This window comes from Crotalus tigris, unplaced genomic scaffold (genome assembly GCF_016545835.1).
Source record: "Crotalus tigris isolate CLP2741 ecotype Arizona unplaced genomic scaffold, ASM1654583v1 scf7180000017605.3043972, whole genome shotgun sequence".
In the NCBI taxonomy this organism is placed as follows: Eukaryota; Metazoa; Chordata; class Lepidosauria; order Squamata; family Viperidae; genus Crotalus; species Crotalus tigris.
This window is the reverse complement of record NW_024096508.1, coordinates 635,986-657,292: the sequence shown is the minus strand read 5'-3', so window position 1 is coordinate 657,292 and position 21,307 is coordinate 635,986. Positions and strand designations below refer to the sequence as shown.

At 38.9% G+C, this 21,307-nt stretch overlaps 1 protein-coding gene across 6 annotated transcripts in view; it reads right to left on the bottom strand.

Moving 5' to 3' along the window:
* Positions 1-204: 204 nt before the first annotated feature.
* Positions 205-21,307, bottom strand: part of FERMT2 (fermitin family member 2) — an 88,190-nt gene continuing 67,087 nt past the window's right edge. For 4 of the 6 annotated variants that reach the window (XM_039320638.1, XM_039320623.1, XM_039320630.1 and 1 more), the window contains 8 exons: positions 21,243-21,292; positions 18,317-18,441; positions 15,624-15,730; positions 12,493-12,714; positions 6,486-6,506; positions 4,089-4,213; positions 3,187-3,328; positions 205-1,932 (listed from right to left, as the gene is read on the bottom strand). In XM_039320638.1, coding sequence (XP_039176572.1) covers positions 1,759-1,932; positions 3,187-3,328; positions 4,089-4,213; positions 6,486-6,506; positions 12,493-12,714; positions 15,624-15,730; positions 18,317-18,441; positions 21,243-21,292 — 966 coding nt within the window. In that variant the 3' untranslated portion in view covers positions 205-1,758. The remainder of the gene's footprint in view (positions 1,933-3,186; positions 3,329-4,088; positions 4,214-6,485; positions 6,507-12,492; positions 12,715-15,623; positions 15,731-18,316; positions 18,442-21,242; positions 21,293-21,307) is intronic. The other 2 variants (XM_039320648.1, XM_039320660.1) reach the window with 1 other exon arrangement.

Sequence of the window (21,307 nt, the reverse complement as noted above, 5' to 3'; positions counted from 1 at the left end):
TTCTACAGAGAACATGTGACCCTCCAATCTTAGCCTCAAATTCCTACCCTTCCCTGCTTTAGTGTATGAATGCTATGCCAAGCAGGAGTTAATATCTTAATAATGCCACATTCAATTGTAGCATTCCACATATACCAGCTGAATTCATATGAACAATATGTTGGTGAATTTTTATTGACCACAACAAAAAACTGAAACAAAGGCTAAATGTTAAATAAAAGATCCAACCTTTATTTAAAATACAATGCATTTGTACATACGGTATGTCTTGGAGTACTGAAGACAACACTGATTTTATCTCTTGGTGTTGGGTGGGTTGGGGGATCCCTGGGGGGGAGTAACAGTTAATCTTAGAGTGAGACACACACACCCTTCGCCAGACTCAGGCAACAAAGTAAATTGTTGTTAAGGGCTTTGTGGCACAGCTGTAACAAAATCAGGAACTTAACTTACATTAAAAATATACTGTAAGACCAATATAGTTGATACTATTGCGATTCCTCCTACTTTGGCTTGTGTGGCTAGCTTTAAAAGAAAAACCTGTACACATTTATAAAATTTGTGTTTTTCTTTTTACATTAGTTACATAAAACAAAACAAAAAAATCTTATACTTCATAGACCTTTACTTCATATCGTTATGAAAAGTTTTTGCATATCATCTTAGGTAAAGAGTGGCTATGCTGGTGAATACTAAAGGTGTTTTTAATACAATATAGTGTTAAAAAATACAGAGGACAAGAAAGAGCACAGAAATGATTATCAAAGGGGAAAACAGATTCATTTGGAACCAAATTTGCCAGTATTTGTCAAGGCCACTCAGGCTAGTTTTCACAAAAACCTTCAGGCTCCTGTAACAGACCCAATTATGTCTTAAGAACTCAAGTTGGTGCTTCCAGATGTCCTGGGCATCAACTCCCAATACCCAAATCATAATGCTTGGAATTCTGGTACAGAACATCTGAGGAACAGCAACATGAGAAAGGCTAATGTAGTGTGAAAAAACATACGGGATAAAGGACACAGTCCACCAAGCACCATGATGCACAGGAGAGCCCAGGCACAAACCCCACTAAAATGTATGGGGAAGAAGGGGAGGAAGAGGGAGAGGGAGAGAAAAAGAGAGAGAGATAGGGAAAGAAGAAAGAAAGAAAGAAAGAAAAGAAAGAAAGAAAGAAAGAAAGAAAAGAAAGTGAAAGGAAGGAAGGAAGGAAGGAAGGAAGGAAGGAAGGAAGGAAGGAAGGAAGGAAGGAAGAAAGAGAAAGACCCTTCCTGAATTGCACTCCAAAAATTCTGCCTTAAAACATAGGAAGGAAGAACACATAATGTCAATTTTACAATATATATAAAACCTCATAAAACATGCATTAAACATGATAAATACACTTCATATAGATTAGGCCCTGGTATCTAAATAGTTAAATGGCTTTAGAGTTTTAATTTTGTTTTAAAAATGATTTGGTTAGCTTACATTTGTCAGAAATTGACCCGATCAGCCCCTCATTTTGCTGAGAGAGGGGAAAGAGGCACAAACTTAGGCATGGCATGAGCTGTGTTTTGGTTTTGCGTAGCAGATTAACGGAAGCGCTATTTAGCGCGGGTAAAAAATTATCTGCTAATGCAAGTTTCCATATTAAAAAAGAAAAGATACACTTCAAGCTTAATTTGATTAAGCAGCATATTTCCAAGAACAGCTTTTGAGTTAAATATTAATATCACCATTTAGTTTATGTCAGTAGAACAGGCAGTCTCATCCAATTCACACCCAGCCGCTGGTCAGCTTGTAGAACATCTCTTCATCTAAGCTTTCGTTCTGATCTTTTGCACGTGTTGACAGAAAAATGTAGCCCCCGATAAACTCATGCACCACTTTGCAATCCACTTCGGTGCAGATGAAAGATACTCGGACATCATCTGCAAATTCTACAGTCACCTATAGGTGCAAGAAATCCAGCAAATGTTTTATAAAGCTTCATACTTTCACTAAGTTCACATTGAGATAAGAATAAATATACAATAAATATAAACTCAAAGCAACTTTTGTGGCTGTTATTCCATTCTGTTCTTGCCTAACCTGAGGAAGCAGACTGGGGTTGGTGTGTGCAACTATCAACATTTACCAAGACATTTGAACTATGAAATTACAGTTAATATTAATTCATGTCCATTGTATATAAATCAGATCAGGGCATTGAACGATGAATGAAAGCGGGTGCTAGCAAAGCCTGCTCAATTTGAATGGTTTGGCAAATTGGGGTGTGAGAGTGCTGTTGTATAAGAAGGGGCGTGTCCACAGAAGATTGAGATTGTCTTCTGATGACCAGAGCAAGAATAAAAGTTAAGAAAGTTTAACAGCAGGGGAAACTGCAGCTAGTGAAACCTAGCAATCAAAAAGAAAATCCTTGCTTTGAAACCGACTTTTACGTCCAGCCACTTCTTTGAGGCTCCTATTTTAATATCATTACATTAGTAAGATATGTTAAATGGTATGTTCAACATTTGAAATGCTAAATGCTGCTATGTTATAGCTGAACTTAGTCTCCTGGATTTCACAAGCTACTGTAAATTATAGGATCAGACCGATTTCTTTGAGAGGCAATTCATTTGACTATATCTTTTCTTATGATTACCGAGCTGGAAGGATTTTGAGGAGCTTTATATTTCATTATTCAGCTTTCTTATCAAGGGAACACCACATCCTTCAACAAGACACAAACTGATTAAATGGTCAGATCATCAGCTACTAAGTTCTTGTTTTCAGCGAGTCACACGAATTCTTCCATCTACCAAGTTCTGGATTTCCAAAATGTTATGTAAGAGTGTGATATAAGGTCTTTCTCTACTTAGAACAACACTGCTTTTTGTGAGTTGAGAAAGATTGGAATGTTATGCTCTTCTTCCCATTTCTTTTTTAATAATGAAACAAAGCCCACAGTCAGCTTCATACATAATTAAGAGGGGTTACTAACAGAGAAGAGGTTGCTGTGGCTTTTTCCCCCCAATAATAATAATAATAATAATAAAACAAATACCCAAGAAATAAAAGTAAAGACACCACCAAAGCCTGAAAGCAGAAATACTATCTCATACCTTAAACAACTTAAACCAAAAATGTCAGTTAACTGAAACTGAGAATAACTCAGATTTCAGCATGCCTAGAAAACTTTGTGGGAAAGGTCTTGCTTACCATTTTGATTTCCCAATTCACATTCCACTGCTTCATGTTGCTGAACCGCCATGTCTTGATGGCATCGCTGGTGCTAGCATCCATCCGTATCAGTCGGTTGTAGGCAATTCCAATAAGTTCTTCCTTCTTACCACCTTGGAACCTGCATTTTTTGCATGTTAGAAGGAACATTTTCAGCAACGTTTTACTCAAGTCCCCAAATGATAAGGCATTCAAGAATAATTGGCCTTCTGAGACATTATTTCCTTGGGTGTGCATTCACATGACCTTGCATGATTGTAACAGGGATAAGCCTTAAGCAAACTTCCTACTTGCCTTTTATTATTCAATTTCCATACAACTAGTTCTACCTTGCTTCTGCATTAATGTTAACAAGACTTATCAATCAGCCTCATGCAGAGGTATTAAGGAATCCTTGCTTTATAGTATGTCAAACCAAGATGTTTGTTTTTTTAAACTATTTTCTGTCAAGCCCAGATGTAACAAGTAAGCTCCTGTATGGTCAGACACTTGGGGAATTTTTAAACCTTTGAATTTAGATCTTGCATATACTAGCTATCTCAGAAAGCCAAGTTTGCATTTGAAAACTTGTTCTCTATAAAATTATTCAGATCATGTACTATATTGCTTTTTATTTTAGTAATTCTTGTAATAAACCATTTATGAATTATTTTTAGTTTTTTAAAGAAAATAAAAATGTAATGTTTCCCCCTGTATTCAAATCCGAGTAGTAAAGAACCCTTTATTTGCTGTGCAAAATTCAATACCTAGGCACTCAATTCAATACTTGGGTTAGCCGTCATAACCCAAGGAGTCTCAGCCTTTAGTAATTGCCCACAAAAAAATGATAGTGCAGACATTGACACATGGAATTTTGGCTGGACATTTATGTAACCACAGACCTTGCAATAAAGTGTGTAATGCCGAATTCTGGTAAGGACTGCCAAGCTTGAATAAACCTCATTTTGGCTTCAATGAGGCTCATCTGAGCGACATTCTGATGGGCCTCTAAGATCCGGGCAGTGATCTGTAAGGGTGACACAGAAATGCTTGAGGCAACTGATCTGAATTTCAGATACAATTTATAAAGAATGGGAAGGGAGGCAGAATGAAGGGAGAGTAGTACCAAGAGAAAGACAAAAGAAAAGAGGTGATTCAATACTAATCAGTCTCCCTCCCCCACCTAAGTTTAACCTGTGAAATACCTTTTCTATATTCTGTTTACTGTCATTTTAATACTAACTGGAGAACATTTTATTCTACATGTGTAATTCCTAAACCTGGGGCTTATCTCATGTTCCTTAAAAATGGGATGTTTAGAGGAATAGAAGTACATCGATGTATTACGTGAAATGGGAGGAAGAGGCTTTATGGGATGGAGAACTATCTGGGATTATACAAGTTCAGTTTCTCTTCCTTCTAATGAAGAATTGGCCTTAATGTACAAAGATACTAGAGTAAACTACAAAGATCAGGTATTTGCAGGGTTAGAACTACAAAAATGGCATGGTAGTTAAAAGCAAGCAAAACAACACATCGTTTTATAACAAATGTGGCAAGAGTTTGCTCCCTGAGTGCTATTTAAAGTATCAGGAAAACAAATTATTTTCTCCCCACTTGAATTCAGAAGAAATAACTGTGTGCATGTACATGTGTGTTTCTGGATTCAAACAGAAACCTTGGGCAAATGTACTCATATGCTGTTCTTTCCTTTTCCCTTTAACTGTGTTTGCATCATACTCTGAATCACAAATAGCCAGATATTGTAATCTAGCATGTGGTTAATCATGCAAACCAAGAATAGTAGACGTTAGGTAACTCATGATTATGAGTTCATTGAAAAAGTAGCATATGCCAACACAGTCTTTGATTCTTCCTCCTGTCCATTCCTTTTTATCCTTTCTGTCCTAATCCATAAAAAGCCAACCAAATCAATACCAGCTCCCAAACAAATGCAAAACACACTGGAAGAACATGTTTGTTCTGGCAGATGGATAAATGGGTAGGTGGGTATGCATAGAAAGAAAATAAATCCCATTTTCATCCTCACTCTACTCTTCATTCATTCAAAAGGGTATTAATGCACTGAACAAGTTTTCACTCACCTACAAAAAAATAGCAAAAACGTTCTAACAAGTGTGACCTGGCAAAGAACCTTCATTTCCAGCAATAATTATTACAGAAGTTGGGTCTGGATGCTTTGCTCAAAACTGGGCTTTCAGTCCTGAGGAATCTGGCGTTTGCTCATTGTCTGCCTCCTGCCTTCTTGGATCCAAGTAGGAAAAGGTTGGCTTCATCTTCTCTAATTAGAACTCGTCCTATTCTAACTCTCTCCTGCTATCTGCATCTCTGGTTACCATAAAGCAAGATATAGATGGGCATGCATTTACCACATGATAAATCTACTATGGCTGCACATGTTTGATTCCTCACCTCAAAAATGTTATTTTTTTCTCTTCCTCTGTGATGATGTTCACTCTTTTTTAATTTTTGTAGTCTATAAATGGATAATTTATTTCTCATTGGTTCCATCACCTAGGCTAAGACTTTAAAATTTAATGTAGTTTAAAAATGGTAAACGCACAGAAGAAACCATGGGAGATATATAAGCAATGTACTGTAGAAATAGAAATGGCTGCAAATTATAGTTAGCTCCTTTTAGGTCTTCTGAACTTAAAACGGATGCACTAAAACTGTCCGCTTTTCAATGAACTGCTCAGCTAGAATACTGTATAAAAATACAGCAGCCTCTTTCCGTCATTCTAAAGTTCTGTCTAGTTGAGTATCCTGTTCTCAGCATCAACCAACCAGATTAGTGTAAATGAGTCACATAAGAAGAATATGATAGCCACAAACCTGTTCTTCACCAGTTATTACTTAGAACTATGCTACCTCTGACTTGAACAGAATTTGTTTGTCAGATAGCACTTACATACAGTTAATAATTTTAGGCCCATTATCACATCTTGCACCAGGATTTCTAAAAGTTAATAATGCAATATGTGAAGAAATTTATGCCAAGGTGCAGAAAGAAGTTGAGACAAGAAGGCAACAACACAAAAGGTGCATCACATAAAAAAACACAGCACGCTTCTGTCCCAGAAGAAAAGATTAGTAGAATTGTTCTAGGAAACCAGATAATTCCATTAAGTCTTATTTACAACATTACTGCCCAATATTACTCCAAAATACTTAGAGCTCAAGACATATTTTGTCTCTTGATATGCATCTCTACAAGGTTATATTAATAAAACAGCAAAGTCTTCATGCTTGTTTATTTTAGGTTTACTGTCACTTACCAAGTCTCTTATATAGCCTGGCTGCAGAGGACAAATGCGAAGAAAAGAAAAGAAAGCAGAGAAAAAAAAAAGCAATCAGAAAACCAGCATTAAAGCAAAGGAAGGAAAATGTGCAAATTATCAACAGTGAAATCAATTTTTAAAAAATCCCCAAACTTTCATGGGGAGAAAAAGTAGCAAGAAATGAATATGAAAATGGAAAAAACATGTGGGGGAGGGGGAAGCAAAAAGAAGCATAGCAAGATGCTAATTCCAGGTATGCTTCCCTAACTCAATTCCTCCGGGACCAGCGTTTCTCAACCGTGGCTACTTGAAGATGAATGGACTCTAACTCCCAGAAGTCCCCAGCTAGCAGGGCTGGCTGGGAAAATCTGGGAATTGAAGTTCACCCAATTTTCAAATGGCCAAGGTGGAGAAACAGTGCTCCAGACAATTTGAACTACATTTCTCATAATTTCCAGGCAGCATGACTATGATGGTTCTTGATGGTAAGAAATGTTGTCTAAAACATCTAGATCCCATGAAGTTGGGGAAGCTACCCTTGAGCATCTGAAAGCAATTTGAGTTTCTCTCCATGGAAAACTGACAACCTCTTAGTGCTTATCCTGGTTAACTTTATTGTTCAAATTGAAATACAACAATAAAGTAGCATGGACTGCCCTCAAATCAGAAGAAAATTTCAGTTGAATTGTATTGCCTTATCGATTATTTCCTGATTACTATAACACATATTTGTGGATGAACCAAAATTCAGACAAAAAAAAAATTCATAATCAAAGAACAACCTCTAAACATTTCCAGATAGTAGCCATGTGGGTCTGTTGCAGGAAGAGACACTGAAAGTTTTGTAGCACTGAGCTACAGGGTCTGTTAACAATTATATAAAGCATCATGTACAATATATTGATGGTATTATGCCCCCAAAAGAGGGAGGGTGAATAACAAAAGTTGTGAAGAGACATACTTTCTTTATGGACAGTAACCCCAAAATGAATTGAAATTGGGAAATCAGAGCGAAATTGAATGCAAACAATTATGTTATAGCTTAAATTTATATAAGAATCACTATATTTGTTACAGGTAGTCCTTGACTTATAACAGGCATGTCAAACTGCCGGCCTGCGGGCCAGATGCATCATATTGAAACCGCGCTCACCCCATTGCCAGCAAATCACAATACGTCACGTGACGTCATGAGTTTGACATGCCTGACTTATAACCATTCGTTTAGTGACCATTAAGCACTGAAAAAAGTTACTTATGACTGTTTTTTACACTTACAACTGTTGTAGCATAACTGTAGTCACGTGATCAAAATTCGGGTGCTTAGCAACAGGTATGTATTTATGATAGTTGCGCTGTCCCAGAGTCATGTGATCACCCTTTGTAATCTTCCCAGCCAGATTCCGACAAGCCAAATCAATGGAGGAAACTATAGAGTGCTTAATGACCACGTAATTCACTTTAAAAACCCCAGGGATTCAATTAACAACTGTGACAAGAAAGCTCATAAAATAGGGCAAAACTCACTCAACAAATGTCTAGCTTAGCAACAGAAATTTTGGGCTCAATTGTGATCATGGGTTGAGGATTACCTGTATTCAGATTGTAATAGAAACAATAACAGAAGTTTCTTGGCTCAGAATAGGCCAGAGCACATTAAAAAGGCTCATCTTTTATTGGTCCCTCTGTTTTTACATCAATGGGCTGCTAGTCTGGGAGCAGCAACATTGCCTCCTGCTTCTGAACGTTCCCTGCATTCTACAAATTCCACAAAAGCAGATTTCTTTCATACCATCACACTGCCCCCGTGCCACGTGCATGAATAATACTGCCTTGGCACAACCTCCCCGTTTTTCTTAAAGGAGGTAAATAAACACTTCATATTAAATACCCACGCACATGCACATACGCAAAAAGTACATGTGCAATTGCGCAGTAATGAGCACATATTTTAGTAGGTGAATCAGATTGATCCTTATAAGGGAACACACTATAACCATCAGTAAAATTATTCTGACCACAAAGTTAATGTAAGAAATGAAATTTATTGTATTCAAGACAATATTGTTGGCAATACTGTATTCAAGAAAACAACATGGTTATTTCAGGAGATTATTACAAACTGAGCTGAATTAAACCCAGCCCACTTATTCCACTAGGTTTTTGTTTTAATGCCTAAATCTATTGGTGCGACATTTAATTACATTTTTACTTTTGGCCAGATGGTTCCATTTCTTTTTTAAAATGCAAGCACTGCATTGCATACTGATATGACAATTTCAGGTCATAAATAAAACATGTAACTGTTCTTAAAATAACTTCAGTCAGCAAGTTAGCGAATTAGGTCATAAAGAAGTCTGGGAGAAAAAGAATCCCAAGGAGAACTATTCAGTTTATTCTTCAAATAATTGATCCAAGATCAAAGTTCATTATTTGACACAACCTTTTCAGGCCTCAGAAGTCCTGCCTACTCTCCAAATCTCTTACAAGATTGACAGATCTTGTAGTTGAAGATACTTGTATGATCTCAGGATGAGACTGTGCGGCCTCAAGTGATTTTGTCATTTAATGGTGCTTAATGTCCCTCTCTGAGGCAAATGGACATTCAAAAATGTGAAAAATAAAGTAACTGGATACTCTACTACTGAACTGTGATAAAAGCAAAGCTGCTCACAATGAGTTATTCCACAAGTAGAAAAGAAGAAAGATTCCTTAAGATTTCATCAACAAATCTGTATTTGGAAGAGCAAAGGAAAAAAACCTGTAGTCTAATATATTGCCTTTTATTGCTGATTTTTCATTTCAACTATCTTTCATTAATTTTTCCCCCCCAAACACTGATATTTACCAGTTGTGTAAAGTATAATTCTCATACCTGGAACATATATGTAGTTTCAAATATAGCAGGAAAGTCACCTAACAAATGACAATTTTGTGTTTCATGTTAAAGAACCCTGAAGGACTGTCTTGTACTGTATATGGAATTGTTTTGTGAATCAGCTTGAACCAAAAAAGAAGGGCTGTTGTGAGGATCAGAGCAGAATTGTTCAGAATTTTTTCAGATCGGATAAAAAATAAATTACAAGCAAGTAGGTTTTGGTTGAACATCAGGAAGTATTTGCTAATAGTAAAAAGCATTCAGCAATCGACAGACTATATAAGGAGATGATGGGTTCTCCTTTGTTGGGGGCCTTTAAATAGAGGCTGGATGTGGGTCTGTCAGGGATACTGTGGATTCCTCTGCTCCGAAGGGACTGGAACAGATTATCTCCAAGATACCTTGTAGCCCAGTGTTTCTCAGATTCAGCAACTTTAAGATATATGGACTTCAACTCCCCAGAATGCTGGCTGGGGAATTCTGGGAATTGAAGTCCACACATCTTAAAAGTTGCTGAGTTGCTGAAACACTCTTCTAACCCATTCTATGTTTCTGTTAAGATTGAAAATTCAGCCAAATTAATTAGCTTGAATTTAATATATGACTAAGAGTTACTAGGAAATGCAAAGCATGCTAGCAAAGCAATATTTTTCAAATATACGGTGTTAAATAAAACTCTCCAGGCTTCCAGACAAACTTCCAAGCCCACCCTCCCATCCCAACATTGCTCATCAGTTAAAGAATCTGTATTCTGTATTCAAGGGAGCAGACCCTCTCCGGTTCCTATGGCTCACAAATATAGGTCACCCTCGGGAGAAAAATGAAGCAGTGGCAGCTTGGGACAATCGCTTAGTGATAGAGCAGTACCAGGCAAGTCATTTCAGTTTTAGGAACAACAGATTTGGATTGTAAAACTCCAGGTGATTACTAGATGGCAGGAAAGAGTTGAAATTGCTTGCATCTTCTTGCTACAAAACGGGCTGCTGTGTTCCCTGAAGCCAGTTTTTTTGCTTGATGTTCATCCTGTTTCGTCATGCCAACTAATATGGGTGCAATGAGCAATGGGTCCATGACTAGATGATACCGCATTTCCCCGAAAATAAGACCCAGTCTTATATTTTTTTGGCACCAAAAAAATGCATTAGGGCTTATTTTCGGGGAATGTTTTCTTTTTTTTAGGGTGGAGCTGCCCCAGGCACCCCACATCTGCTTACTTCAGGTCCCCACACCCAGGCCATGCCCCACTCAGTGATCTCCCCTGCTTATTCCTTTTCACCCACCTCCCGAGTCGGACTGCCATGCTATGGAGGATGGATCTTACCTAATCCCCCTCTGCTGTTTCGGAGCCGCGTCTGCCACTGGAGGGGCTTTCTTCGGTCCCCGCCGCCCCCACTTCACCCTGCAGATCACCTGCCTGGCGGCAACTGCCTCCTCCTTCTCCTCCACCAACTCTCCTGTGCTTGCGCCGTGACTGGGGGTGCAAGCCTCCCCTGCCGCCTTCCTCCGTCAGCTATAGTATCCCTCCACCAGCCCTCCATCGCCACCACCACACTTTCTTGCCTTGCTGCATCGGCCCACATCTCCCTTCTCTGTTCTGGAAATGGCAGCCCTGTTTTTTGCCGCTTTCCTCCTGGCAGAAGGGAGGAAAGGACGGACACTTCACATGGAAGGACACTACGATAAGCTCCAGGAAAACTACACCAGCTGGAGCTGGGCAAGGAAGGCCAGGCTCCCCTTCCCCAATGGTTGTGCAAAGCCCTTGAGGAGCAGCAGAGCCTTTTGCCGTCACTCCCCCCTAGCTCCAAAATGGTGTAGGGGGAATGGGTAAGGCCCATCCTCCATAGCATGGCAGTCCGGCTCAGGAGGTAAGCGGGTGCGGGGCACGTGGGGCAGCTCCACCCCCCCATTGCAGCTTGATTTTTACGCCTGCTCCTCGCCCCACCTCTTGCAACCAGAGGGCGGGGTCTTAACTAGGGCTTCTTTTTGGGGTAGGGCTTATATTAGGTGCACGCGTAAAAATCAGGCTGGGGCTTATTTTTGGGATAGGGCTTATTTTCGGGGAAACATGGTAGTTAAAACCAACAAATACCAGACTGAAGGTCAACCAGGATCCCAAGGTGCCCTCTACCTGACTTGATTCTATTCAACACCACAGTAGAAAAATCAATGTAAATAGTGCCTCAACTTATAGTAGCCCATAAAGGATTCTTACCCCAATAGGATTATAAAAATTCTAAAACAGCAAGGAAATAATCAATAATCATTGTATAATTGTTGTACCATGAGTTCATGGCTCAAAACTCCGAAGACAAGCAGGATGTCATTTTGATAGCATTCATTTCATTCTTTTAATATATTTACTAGCTGTTTATTAAGGCCATGCTCTTTTAAAAGGGCTTACCATATGAAAACAATACAAAGTAGTTTCAGAAATTAAAATGCATCTTTTTAGAAATCAACCATAATTAAAGTTTTAAGGATACAAAAGGACAGAATTGTGTTTCTACCAAAACTAAGAGCTAACAGGACTAAGTGTCCTGAAATGGAGAAATCCCCTTAGATATGGTTTAGTTCTGGAATTCGGCAATAAGCGTATCTTCAGAATGTGATCTTAAAGCACTAATGATTCACAAATTCTTAACATAATTTGGGGCAAAATTTAAAGACCAAAACGAATACTTTCAATCAAGTTCCAAAATGTACTGATAGCCAGTGGAGTACAAATTAGTATAATTAAGTTCCAGCAAAAATGTAAGACATTCTATAACAAATGAAGGTTTCGAGCCACATCCAAAGGTATCCCAACCAGATCACAATATAATAGTCAGAAGATAACTAGGGTATACATAACTTCTGGGTGAATCAGTAGTTACCAGCTGAAATACAAACCAAACCTTGCACCCTTGACTACTGCTCTCATCTTGCATTTCCAGACAACAGTAAACTAGAAAGATTCACTGGTGAAGGATCTGAACCTTCAAAGCGAGTGCAAATTCTTTTCAATACCTAGAGCTTGCTTTATCTGCATCAGATTTGTTCTCCCCCATTCATCCACAAGGCCTCTGTATACCTGCACATTCACGTTTCAGATAAAAGATTCAGTAAAAGATAATCCCAAATGAGTACCTGCTTGTTCTTATACTTCTTCAGGTATCTTGGAGAAACCAAGCATTCTGGATTAATGTCTGTTGTGATCTGCTCAGTAATTATCTGTGGATCTGGGTTCAGATGCTGCATTTTCAGAAAAGACAAGATGTTCTGGACTTCCAAATTATATGAACTGTCTGCCATGGTTTTCCCCTTGGAGGCTAGCCGACATGCTGCCATCCAGTGTGCATATTGTTTTTCCTGCAGTGTAAAAGAAAAAGTAGCACCTGTTATGATGGACTGTTGGCATATTTTATTGTGTCTTCAAGGATACTGGAAAACTCCAGTCCCAAACATGTTAGAAGAGGGCTTTTCAACCGGTGGTACGCGTACCACTTGTGGTACATTAACCAGTGGCAGGTGATACGCAGCCCTGCTAGCCAAGTGCAGTGGGGGAGGGAAAGAGCCAAAGCAGGCAAGGACTTACTGTGAGAGAATCCTCTGGAGCTGCAGAGTGGCTGAGGCTGAGCCTCACCCCAGGCTCACCCCCCCCCATGAGAAAGGAGGAGGAGGGGGCGGAGACAGGAGAAACTATAAAAGGAGGCAGTTTGGGCGGGAGAGGGGAAAAAAAGCAGCCTCAGGAGGATGTAGAGTCAGCTCTAGCTGCACTGAAGGGGAAGGAGGAGGGTGGGGGGAGAGGAGAAGAGATCAAGGAGTCCAAGCAGGCTGGCTATGAGCTGATCTACAACTTCTGTGGCAGCCACCTGTGCTGGCAGCAACAAACAGAAAAGAAATGCAGCAGGGGAGGGGTTGCCCTCCAGGAGAAAGGAAGAAAGGTAGCATCAGTTGGAGGTAAGACACGGAGGGAGGGAGATGGAGAGTGGAAGGATTCTTATGTGCTTTTGTGACTTTGAAGTTCTGGGATTTGTGCAATGTGGCCTTTGTGTTCTTAAGGAGTATTTGGCAATTTCTATTTGGCTAATGGCTGATGTCTCCTGTTAGCTTCTATTGTTCTGCTATGGTTAGCACTCATTAACTTTCCATTCTAGCCTGTAGCTAATTCTTAAAGGGGAATGTGCCTTTTTAAGCTAGTTCCCTCAGCAGCTTCACTTTTCTGTCTCTGGAGGCTTTTCCTTGTTTGATGAATATATGGAAGAGGGAAAATATGGGTGGTAGTGGTTCAAATTCTTCCTTCAGAAGGAGGTGGGCATGAGAAAGAGGAGGGAGGGAAGGAGGGAGGCAGGGAATGAAGGAAGTCCCGCCTTAGCACTTGGCCACTAGCAACCCTGCCATTGACTTTGCTTGTCAAAAGGTTGCAAAAAGAGATCATATGACCCTGGAACACTTTAATCATCATAAATATGAATCAGTTGCCAAGCATCCAAATATAAATCACATGACCCTGGGCATGCTGCAATGGTCATAAGTGTGAAAAATGGTCCTACTGTAAGTCATTTCAGTACAACTGCAACTTTGAACAGGTTTTTTGTTTTTTTTTGGTCATCAAGTTTTTGACACCTTGCTAGGTGGTACTCAAATACTGCCATAGCCTAAAAGTGGTACAGTTGGTGAAAAGGTTGAAAAGCCCTGTGTTAGAAGATGCACAGCCCAATCTTAGACACAGAATACATGTGTCATACAAGTGACTATAAGATAAAGCATTCATTTGTTTATATAGGTATTTTTAGGTCATGTTTCAAAACTGTTGCACTTAAATATTGATTCTAGCTAATATAAACACCAAATTTATGCATCTTTTCAACCTTGATTTTGATTAGTACTGCAGATTTAGTATGCATGTGAGCTTAGAATCATGAGATAAAATTCATGGTTCATAGCCATCATGGGCATAAATTACAGTTCAATATGAACATTTTGTATTTTTTGCACAATATTCTTTCAAAAAGTGAAAACTACCAGAGGATTACAAAACTGAAACAATACATTGCACCATATAATCATAAAAACATTCAATCCCCACCAGTCCCTTTGCTCTGTAATCCCAGTCCTCTACTTCTGCTTTCCATTGTGGATTTTTGTTGGGGACAACATGGGGATACATGGAGTATTACTGTAGATCACAGGGTCTTTCACGGCATACAATGCTGGTTGTCACCTTTCAGTTTTATATACTTTGAGTCCTGGATTATGTATTCTCCAACATGACCTTCTGGAGGAGGCTGATCCAAATTCTGCTTTATTCTCACCTTCAGTGGGTGTGAATGTATATCAGGGCCACTGGGGTCAAAGAATGATAGGCAAATATTCATTTAACTAATGATATCTTAATTGCCCTTTGGAATGAAAGCAGGGGCTATCCTTTCTTTTGCAGGCAAACTGCTTTTGAGCAGATGACTATGACCAAAAAAGGCCATACTTCTCCTTTCCTCCTAGGAGATCAAGACTTGTCTGAGCCTGCATGTATTAGGCGGGTAGATTTCACCTGGAATTGATGGCTTCGAAGGTAACAATGGCCTGAATCATAAAGGACTTTGTAGATGATTATCAACACTTTGAATTTTGCAATGAAGCAAAGTGGCAACCAGTGCAGCCTTCTGCAATGTAGGTCACTCTGCTGTACAAAATAGTCCTGCTAAGCAGGGCAAAATAAAAAGGAAGCAATATATCTGTGAGCCACTACAATCAGTGCCCATGAAAGGTCATAGTTGGCAGATCGGACAACATTGGCTAGAGTCTTCACCTGCTGATAAAATAAGTCCAGAGTCCAGAAGGATATCCAGACTGCATACTTGCTCCTTTAAGAAGGTGCTATCTTACCTCAAGCTGAAATCTGAACTGCCTAGAACAGATTACAGAAATTGTGGCTCCATCTATCTGGGGTTCAGTTGGAGCCTGTTCCATCCAATCTCTCATAGCCTCTAGCCCTAGGACAAGATGTCCACTGCATCAATTTGCAGGGATATAGTAAACAATTGGATTGTTCGCCCCAAATTGCTTCATATTAAGATTAAGAAGAATTAAGGTGAGTATGCTATTAAGGAAAGCAACCTATTTTATTACTGGCCCTGCTTATATTATTAACCAAAATATTCCATAGAAGGCTAATTTTGGATATCACTGGATTCCAGGAAATGATTGATGCACACTTCAATTCTTGCTGTACAATCACTATGACCAATTGACTTGGTTGGCATTTCATATAAACTTACATTATCACAACGGAGCCAAATTTCATTCATGCCCTCAGCAACAGGAATCAGAAGCTTTATGTTAAATTTCTGGCCAGATATGTTGACATCAGGAGTTACCTCACATCCTATAAGAAAAGAAGATGTAAATATTTCATCAATATGAGGATGGGACAAAGGCACATATGGGTAGATTTGTGGCTATTTTTCTTTTTAGACTTGGGTATCTTCCCACCATTTCATTTTAACTAAGAAAATATATACCTATTAATTTAGTGCTATTTGTTTTAATAAAAAAACAGCTTTATCAAATCTCCATTGTCTGAATATACAATTTTGTGTTTATCTGTTCAATCAAATTTACAGTATATAGCTGCCCATTTGACAAGTGACTCTTAATGTTTAGTGAATGAATTGCTCCAAAGTGATCATTTGAAAACTCTTTATAATCCAAATCTATATTTACCCATCATAGTATCACATTTTTTCCTTGATCAGCACAGACATTCACCAAAATCTAAGCACTCAGAAAGTCGTAAGATATTTGTTCTCTTCACCTCTGAAGCAACATAGTATGGAAGATTTTTTATAATCTCACCATAACATGAGAATTGCATAAATATCTCTCGATTGGAAACATTAGCTTTGTAAAAGACTGAAGAGCCCCCAAAGAGGTTCCTTATATCAAATATACCAGGGGTGTCAAACTCAATTTCATTGAGTGCCACATCAGCATTGCGGTTGCCCTCAGGGGGCTGGGTGGGTGTAGCCTACTGGGTGGGCATGGATGGAGTGGGTGTGGCCTACTGGGTGGGTGTGGCCAGCTCTACATTGTTCGCGTCAAGGGTGCCTGTGGGGGCCTGGGCAGGAGTGGGATAGATCTGAGGGTCTCTGGCAGAAGGGGGTGGGACCAGGGCAAGTGCCAAGGCATGGTCCACTGGAGGAGCCTCACTGTTCCTCTCAGGCCACGTGGGGGGTGGGGGAGCTGATGGAGCTAAGACTGAATGCATTACAGCATAGATGGCCACCACAAAATTATACATTGGCTCCTGGCTGGCCTGGGCCAGGGCCAAGGCAGAGGGGGCCGTTCCCTCACTGTTTCCAGGATGGCTTCGCGGGCCACATGAAACCACTTTGCTGGCCGCATCTGGCCCCCAGGCCTTGTGTTTGACATGTCTGAAATATACTGTAGGACTGGGTGTTTATTAGTCAGATCAGTATTCATTTGACTACTGTCTTAAGTGTTACATAAATGTCATATTGATCATGAATTCTTTATATAATGAATGTGTGCCACTAAAATCCAAAGTGCTTGCAAAGGGAATTTGAATTCTTTGTGCAATAGTTTCATATAAGCAAAGTTCCTGGATAGGGATATTATCTAGCTGATTAGTCTTGTTCACAAGAACCAGTTATTAAATTGTCACCTTCATTACCACTAAGCTAGAAATTCATATTTTTCCTGCTCAAGAGAAACTGGCTTGAGGACCACGCTTGCATTTTTGAAGTAGCCAGCTTGTCTAGGCAGAGGAGGTCTCCCCTGTTTTGGTTTCTCCCACTTTTTGGGTAAAGCATCTTTGGGACAACCATGCCCTGGATGATTGGGAATCTTCGTAGACTTTATGCCCTGATTATTACTTATTTAATACGTTAACATACCAATAATAAATTATTGTTGGAACCAGGAGCTACCAAATCTAAACAGTATCCCATCATAGATGGGAAGATAAAAACTATTCTGTTATTGTTTCATTTGAGGTATTTGTCTACTAAATTTGGGAAATTAAACCAAACAGAAGAGCGCACTTTTGAGGGCTACTTAATGGTCATCAGTCAAAGAAAATTAATGGATAATGGAGACACAATGTTCAGAACAGTGATATAAGACTTTTTAAAGCAATCTTCCATAAAGAACAATGATATTTTTTAAAAATAACTCATTTTCTTGGAAACAATTTCAGCCTTATTTCAGCTCTCCCAGCAGAATACTTTTAAAATTCTGTCATCAACAGTTTTGTTAAAAAGCTCCGAAAAAGGTATTCCATGCTTCTTTTCTCCAGTTCATAGCTACAGTCTGAAGTCATCTGGCAGCCTTTCTGTTTCTGCCGTGAAGGCTTTAAAAGCGAATGTCAGTAGTGCCTATTGCACAATCCATTAAACTGGAATAGCTTATTGTGGAATAGAAACAGAGCTGGTAGCCAGAGGAATGTCCTATGCAGCATAAATTCCTTGTCCCCATCGGAATAAAGTTGTGTTGGCACGTGTATGTGTGCTCAGCACACTAATGCAGAGGGAGGAAAATATATTTTAAAAAGGATGTTCTATTGGGTGATAAAACATTCCTAATTTTTGAGCTAAAGTCGTTTATTTGGTTCTCACTTTCTTTTTATTTGTACTTTATACAGTATGTTACATTGAACAAATATAGACATTATGCAATCTGGCAACATTTTGCCGAATCAAAGAATTCTTTAACTAGTTTTGGCATTAAACCATCAGCAGACCTCTTTTTGGGGGGTGGGGGTGGGGTTTATGCTTGTGGAAGAAACTACAGCAAGGGAATGATTGATGCAAAGTCATCATGGGGTATTGCCATGTAAGAAAATATTTACATCTTATCACAAGGTCAGAGAAATGTCAAAATAAGCAAATTTAAAATACAGCTCAATTGTGGAGAGATGAAAAGATCACCAAAACTGCATTTGATCTGTTACCTCTCAAATTCATCTGATGAGCTGGGGTCCCGTTAGATTCTTCTTTACTTTTGAAACAGGAGATGGATGTGTCTTTGAAGGTACACCAATACTGCTTATAACCCTTCAGGGTTAGCTTCTTTGGCCTGTAAAGTAGTATACTATTACTACCACTGACAACATAACTGAATGAAATGGGGGTACATTTGCAACAGCCTCTCATCACCTGCTCTCACAGAAACTTGTGGTCTTCTGAATGCTGCTGAATCACAACTCTTAGTTGCCCAGTTAATACGGTCAAAGATGGGGGATGCTGCTGGGAACTAGTCTTTAGCAAAATCAGAAGGGTCACAGGTTCTGTATTTAGCTCAAAGTGATTTATGCAAGCTGGTTCTTCAACCCCATGTAGAGCAAATTACAGTTCAGTCTCAAGGTGAAAAGTGCATGAGTGATTATTGCTAGTATATCTTATTACGGAAATTGGCCACAAGTGGGTACCAGCCCAAAGTGGTAAAGGTTCCCAGGGTCACTCCTTCTGCTCCATTTAAAAGATTTCACTCTATCAAAAACAGTGTGATTTTGTTAAACAAAGAGATTAAATAGGAGGCTGTCTGTATAGAGAAGGAGGAGACATTCTTCATGGGAATAACAATAATATCATACAAGACTCTGCAAAGTGCCGGTTGCTTACAATTATTGATTCTCTATGCAATACACAGCTACAGCAAAATTGACTTGCATATTATGGGCTGATTTTTTTTTCACCTTGTATGAGTTAATAATATCTGAGTTTTCAAAACCCATCAGCAGCATTTTAGCAAAATAACAGTGTCCCCAATGCATTCTAGAATGCTATTGCAGATGTACAGGAAATCCTTGACAGATAAAGCAGTATGAAAATATTTTCTGGAGGACAGGAAGTTTGAAAAATGTAATTGTTTATAAGAAAAATAGACTTATTTTGTGCCTCGATATGTGATTTATACAGGGATTTTCCTCTGAATCAGAATTTTAGGCTGCTTTCTCTTTCACAACTAACACAAGTTCTTTGGTACAGAGGAATCATCTCTACAAAGTCCACTGAGATAAGTTAAGTACAGAGGACAATTTGCCACAACATTAAGCGATTAGAAATCAAATCACTACTCAAGCCCAACATTCAAAGTGTCTTAAAATAAAATCTATCTTAAAACTGCAGTTCTAAGAATTGATAGATTATGTAATGGAGTTATCAAAAGGAAGTGCCTATCTATCTTCCCCACTTAAAGAAAATGGAAGAGAGAAAGAATTGCCTATATAGTAGCAAATACAAGACTGACAAAGCTATTTTGGAGTTCTTCTCAAAAGTACCCATAGTTTCTATGCTATTACCTTTCAACTGTTTTTCCTGTCTATTTTGAAAAATTCAACATGTCTTTGTACCAGTTCCAAAACTCATCTCATATCCTTAGTATGGTGGAGTATTCATTTGTAACAGACAGCTAAGCCTGCCAAAATATTAACCCAAATCCAGACACAACTGTTTCTAGTTTCCACATGTCCAGATCCAAGATAATATTCTTATTTTTTTCCTCATGAAAAGTCTTATTTAAAAGTAAAAACAAACCTGACTAAAGAGCAGCACAGCTACTGTAAGGCGTGTCTTTTCTACCAGTGTAAATAGAATAAATTAACTGGAATCTTATTTATCATCTATCTCAAGAAATGCAAGAAAGATGCTTGAATAATACTTCAAACTATGCAGCAACATCCCTATTTCTCGGACAGGGGTGTCCAACATTGGCAAGTTGATGATGATGATAATAATAATAATAATAATAATAATAATAATAATAATAATAATAATAATAATAATAATGTTGGAAGGGACCTTGGAGGTCATCTAGTCCAATCCCCTGCTCAGGCAGGAAACCCTATATCATTTCGGACGATTGGCTGTCCAGTTTCTCCTTAAAAACCTCCAGTGTTGGAGCATTCACCACTTCTGGAGGCAGGTTGTTCCACTGGTTAATTGTTCTAACTGTCAGGAAGTTTCTCCTTAGTTCTAGGTTGCTTCTCTCCTTGATTAGTTTCCACCCGTTGCTTCTTGTCCTGCCTTCGGGCGCCTTGGAAAATAGCTTGACTCCCTCTTCTTTGTGGCAGCCTCTGAGATATTGGAACACTGCTATCATGTCCCCGCTCGTCCTTCTCTTCATTAAACTAGACATACCCAATTCCAACAACTGTTCCTTATATGTTTTAGCCTCCAGTCCCCTAATCATCTTTGTTGCTCTTCTCTGTACTCTTTCTAGACTCTCAACATCTTTTTTACATTGTGGTGACCAAAACTGGATGCAGTATTCCAAGTGTTGGAATTCCAAGTGTTGGACTTCAACTCATAGGATTCCCCAGTCAGCATGTTCTCCAGCACAGAGAACATGCCAGCCCCAACCGCTGGGGAATTGAAAAAAGACATTCACTCCTTATTGACCAAAGGATCAAGAGATGACATGCAGGAATCAAGTAAATCACAAATGATTGCATTTTTATATTTTCCAGTTATTTGACTACCTGAAGTAAAATTCCTAACAATATAATCAACATGCAGAGGTTACTCATTATAGAGAAGCAGCACAGTTTCTGCAGCACAGTTACTCTTCAGACTTCATGTATTTTCAGATTAAGCCCTGCAATTTAAGAAAAATTCTAAAAAGGACTGATAAGATTTTAAGGTGTTTAAAAAATTCTAAGAAAACATGCTCCAAGTTTCAAAATGAAAGTGATTATATACCTAAATCAGCGTTTTTCAACTTGGGAATTTTAGGATGTGTGGATTTCAATTCCCAGAATTGTGTGAAACTTTGCTCTAGACACTAAGAGAGATGCATTTATTATAACCTATTTATTTATTATAAAGCTTATTGATTTGTGCTGTTTCTTCCAGATTTTTAGATTTTTTAGTACTTACTTGAACACTTTAATGTAGTCTGCTAGCTCCGGGATGGAAGTGATGTCACCCTGTAAATAAGACAG